We start from the raw sequence: 5,269 nt of genomic DNA, 5'->3' as shown, positions 1-5,269 counted from the left end.
ATCCCAGAGTTCAGTACCAACAGCAGTCAACCCACCACTCATTTAGCAATGAATAAGAATACAGTGAATGAGTGAAGCAGTTATGATTGAGTCAAAAACCTTTACTTGTCCTCAATGTCATTTACATTATACCTTTGCCTATACTGTATACATGAAGTTGTTCATTTTAACAATAACAGGTGGTAGCTGCAAATTTTCTAAAAGTACATTTGGCAGATGATTTTTAAAATGTAAACACAACAGTGAAAATAATGTTCAGCACAAAATAAATACCATACTATGGCATAAAAGATCAAGGCATATTCCATTACACATAAACAATTTAAAATCCATTGTTAAATACATGGGAAAATTTGATAAAAATACTTTCTGGGATCCAATTCTGTAGCCAGTGCCATCATAGTTTACCAGGGCTCCTATACAACCCCAAGATTTGTAAGGAGGGAGTATAAAGGCCTGGGTAAACTAAGAATGGCATACAAGCCACAACATTTGGCAAATTTAAAGCAATTTATTTCATAATCCAATAACAACATTATAAACTAAAGTAAAATGAGAAGTGTTACAGCTTGCACATCATATGTACAGAAACATGAAAGGCTAACAAATAGGTATTTGGTGCCAAACACTGTGTCCCAGCTGGGAGAAACTTAAACTCTCTGCTCATCACCAAGCCTTATTCCTTAGCTACAGCTGGAGAGGAAGGGATGGCTCAGAGCACCATCTGCAGTGATGCGTGTGTCAGGGTTCAGGTCCAACAACTTCTCTAACAGGTCAAATGCTGAGTCAGGCACGTTGTCCCAGCCCTTGTTCTTCTGCCCCTTTGTCAGTATCTCTGCATGCTTAGGAGCAGGGCTAGACTTCTTATGTCTGTTGTTGCTTGGTGAGCTTCTGCGACCACTGGTGAGAGCCTGGCTGGGAGAATCTTTGCAGTCTTTGTACATCCTAGTGCCGAGACGCAGTCTCAAGCATGTGTCCTTCAAGTCCATGGGTGGGATGGTTGGAGTGACGTACAAGTCTTTGTTATAGGCCTTGGCAGCATTAGCCACCTCCCGGCTTCCCATGAGGGCTATGATCTGTGCAAGGGCCTGCATGTCATCTTTGGCTCGGAAGAAGGGGTAGCGCCCGCTGAGTAGGGACAAGAAGATCACTCCAGCAGACCAGATGTCCACTGCAGTTGTCTGTTTTGGACACTTCAGGAGCACTTCTGGGGCTCTGAACCCTGGGGTTCCAGCACGTGGAGCGACCTGGTGGTGTCTGGATGTGCAGAGTCGACAGATATTGGGTGTACCTGAGCAGGAACAAGCAGGATGAGACGCTTTCTGTCGGGTCCTATCCTTCACTGTGATTCTCATCTTCTGCTGCTGACCCACTGTTTTGTTGAGGGCCATTAAGGAAGAGTTTTGGCATTGTTTGAGAGCTGCCTTCTTTAACAAAGCACTTGCTTTTAGCTTCCCATTTTGGATGTTTGCCTTAGCTGTCTGCTTTTCATGCAGAACATTGATATCCCTTTGCTTTGGTACCAGGACAGATGCTTTGGGCAGTGGAGCTTGTTGTACAGCATTTTCTCTCTTGCTGCCACTTGTGCGGGGCTTCTTTTTGGCTGGTGAGGAAGAGACTGCTGACTCTGGGCGACTTCTTTTCACTTGTGTAGCAGGCTTGTTTGATGTCTTCTGTTCTGGTTGGGCCAGGCCAAAATCTACAAGGCTGTATCTCTTCTCAGCGCGACTGTACAAGAAGTTACTGGGCTTGACATCCCGGTGGATGATCCCAAACTGATGAACCCTCCGTAGTGCAATCAACATGTTCTCCATATAATCTCTGACCTCTTTCAAACTCATCTTTGGCAAGTACTCATGGAAGCTCTCGTGTGGAAAGTAGGGCATGCCCACCACGAAGCTGTCTTCTCCCCTCACAGAGAACAACATGCCCATGACGTTGTCTTTCCCCCCTATTTCCTGCAGACAGCGCAGCTCCGTTTCCATCCTGTCGGGATGGCTGGTGGGGATGATATGCTTGAGGGCATAGTTCTCTTTCAGCCATGGCATCTGCTTGAGTGTAGCTAAGTACACGCTGCTGAAAGTGCCCTCTCCGATCTTTCTCACAATGGAGAAGGAGTCATTGATCTGCGGGATCTGTTCCAGTAACCGGGACACCTCCTGGTTCAGGGCCCAGCCACGGGTCTCCTCGGCAAGGGACAGCTTCACCTGCTTCTTCACTTTCTTTGTTTCTTCTGTTTTCTCATCCTTGATGACTGCAATGGGCAGCTTTACTTCAGGTGCGGTACTCATCTGGTTCGAATGATAATACAAATATGATCATCGACAAATCAGGTGGGTCATGACAGGTAGTTACAAATTACATATCATAGTTTAAAGATACAATGTTACATCTAGACTGCCACAATTTATTACCTTATCATTCCTATATAACATCCTTTATACACTTGGCCAGTTTGGACTGAGTGAAAGCTCCCTCATTTCTGAATATTTTTGGAAGCCAAGTGATACTCTCAAGTCTACACGACAATGCTTACTTGTCTTTATACCGGTTTAAAGATGGTATACTTGTAGACTACACAGTTAGCTAGCTTATACTCTACATCATGTGTATTGTGACGTACTATTCTGCTAATTATCCCAATTTATTTCTTAGTAACTCATTGTTATTTTACATGTGTGAATATACAGATTCAACGTCTCTTTTGAGTAATGGTGAAATATACTGATATGTGTGGCAAATATCGTTATGGTGTTTTCTGTGATTTGAGCGCCAGTTTCAGCTGACTGCCCCCCTCCCTCTGTACCAGAAAATATTCTCAACTTTGCCCAATCATAATCCATTGGTACAAACGTTGAGATAGATATATTACTGCGACATCCCAAAGTCAATACTAAATCATCAGATAGCCCATGAATTGATATTTCGAAGAAAAAAGCTCTTAGAATACTCACAGTCTCTCTGACCCGAGCAGAACAAGACAACTTCTTTGGCGGCAAACACAACAGAATTTCCCGCTAAATTTTTCAAAGCATGATGGGAAGTTGACCTTAATAATTTCTAGATATATTATTTCTAAACTTTTACGTTTAATATGGTTTAGAAATGATCAGATATTTTGTGTTGTTAAAAAATATTTGAATTTGTAGTTTTATCTGGGATAGATAGAATATACTTTTTAGGTCAAGGGTTATAGGTCGCAATATGGCGGATGTTTTGAAAAAGTGAAAGTCGTGTGCACGTGTGGTGAGCTAAACAACTTTTTAAAAGCAACCAGTTCAGTAAGAGGCAATTTTACGATGAGATCGATACGATCTTTACGTTTTCTACGTAATGGAACTACCTTAGGTCGACTTGTAGATTATTTCAGCGGGTCTGTAAAGCAGGACAGCGGATATCACTCGGCGCATGGGAGATCGAGTAGTTTACTCTGTTCTGCACAAATCCGTGGTAACAGATGTGAACAGTACTGTAGCTCGGCATCAGTTTCAGTACAGCCACCAACTGCAAAGAGGAAAGTGGAGTACATAAGTACACATGGGAACCGTGTAGAGGACCCGTACAGATGGATGCAGCGTCCAGAGGACAAGGTGAGTTCAAGTTCAAGCTACACAGATTCCCAGTCTGTCTCGTCATGATCATCGTCAGAAATTTATGACAGATTTGTTTGTTTGGGTATAATTGAGGGCCAACGACTTTATAACATTTTATTACTTTCTACTACCATTACAGGATGTATGGAAGTACATTGAAGAAGAGAATATGTGAGTATCAAAAGATTTCAGATGATTTTCTAAACCTTACAATTGTTTGGGTAGGCATGATGATCAAGTTTGAGCTAATGTATATCATTTCTTCACTTTGCTCGTAGTTACATGTCCTCTATGATGAAAGAAACCTCTAAACTGCAAGATCAACTTGTAGATGAAATGGAAGACTGGTCACATCTGGATGCCATGAGTGGTGATGATTTTGAGGTATGTTCATTGCAAAAACATAAATGCAACATTTGATGTATGATGTCATCACCTGTTTTACATCTGTTGATTGGAGAAAGCCAGATATCACCTTTAACATTATGGTACATGTGTCAATATTTTTGTGTAATATTTATACCAAACTCATGTCCATGCACAAAACTTTTTATTGATACTCTAGTGTTAGTATATTTTATATATAGAAACCTTTAGTATGGTGCAAAATGAGACCGTCTATGTAGTCATGGTGATCAGGTTTCCCCTACATTACACAGAATTCTCCATTTTTATCACTATGCAAGATTGCAAGGGGTTTACAATTGTACTTGTCATTTTGCCTTATTGCAGCATTTTTTAAAAATTTTTCTATGCTACCGTTTTTAGTTATAATATCTGTTCACAGGTGATAGGCAACTATGTGTACTACACAAAGTCAGGGAATGAGTACCCAGTCTATTGCAGAAGCCCTCTGGATTCAGGTATGCCTGTATGTCAAGCCAATCAGATGATCCCACTCCTGTTATTGTGAGGAAAGTTTCCAGCCAATCATGTAATTGTTTCTGCCTTTAGGCAAGAGACAATGTGATTGGCTGATAGCTCTCCATTCAGCAACAGAAGGGGGAACATCTGATTGGCTGTCACTAATGCAGGGAGAAGTATGGATAACAGGCAAGTACACCAAGACATTTTATTGACATGTACAACCTACAAGTTTAAGAGTATTGTCTCAGCTGTGATACTGTAAACCTGGATAAAGCCAAACTTGATTAACATCCATCTAGGAAGTGCAAATTCAGTTGCATTGTTTTGCCATAGATGAAGATATTCCGCCCGAGGAAGTTGTGCTGGATGTCAACCACCTGGCCGACACCTTTGGTTACCAGCAGGCCAGAGTGGGTGTGCTGAAGTTGTCTCCTGGATCCACACACCTGGCCATCACCTTGGAGACTGACAATGCAGACAGCTATGTTGGACATATTGTGAAAGTTGGAGTTCAAGATCAGCCTATGTACCTTGACACCATTCCTGACATTTTCAATATTGGTAAATATATGCAAAAACAGCTACATCTATACTAAAGTTGCACTAGTAGTTTGGTTGGCTATTCCATAGTTAATGTGTTTTACACACAAATTGTTTCCATGATTCAGGCATAACCATCTTGCAAGCATGACAGATGGTTGTACTTTGCATGTAACTTATGAGCTATAGGCACTTCTTTTCATCCATGTTTATTTTTCAGAATGGGTGACGGATAATGTCATCCTGTACACCAAAGCACAGAACCTCCG

The 5,269-nt window shown here is 41.5% G+C and overlaps 1 protein-coding gene across 1 annotated transcript; it reads right to left on the bottom strand.

The window, feature by feature from the left end:
* Nucleotides 1–86: 86 nt before the first annotated feature.
* On the bottom strand, nt 87–3,093 carry LOC118417947 (cell division cycle 7-related protein kinase-like). The gene is made up of 2 exons (XM_035823714.1): nt 2,955–3,093; nt 87–2,291 (listed from the first exon to the last, which is right to left on the bottom strand). Exon 2 carries the CDS (start codon nt 2,289–2,291, stop codon nt 684–686), a length of 1,608 nt encoding a protein of 535 aa, XP_035679607.1. The 5' UTR covers nt 2,955–3,093; the 3' UTR covers nt 87–683.
* Nucleotides 3,094–5,269: the final 2,176 nt, after the last annotated feature.

Source organism: Branchiostoma floridae, chromosome 1 (genome assembly GCF_000003815.2).
Source record: "Branchiostoma floridae strain S238N-H82 chromosome 1, Bfl_VNyyK, whole genome shotgun sequence".
NCBI classification, from domain to species: Eukaryota; Metazoa; Chordata; class Leptocardii; order Amphioxiformes; family Branchiostomatidae; genus Branchiostoma; species Branchiostoma floridae.
This window is presented reverse-complemented; position numbering and strand designations above follow the sequence as displayed.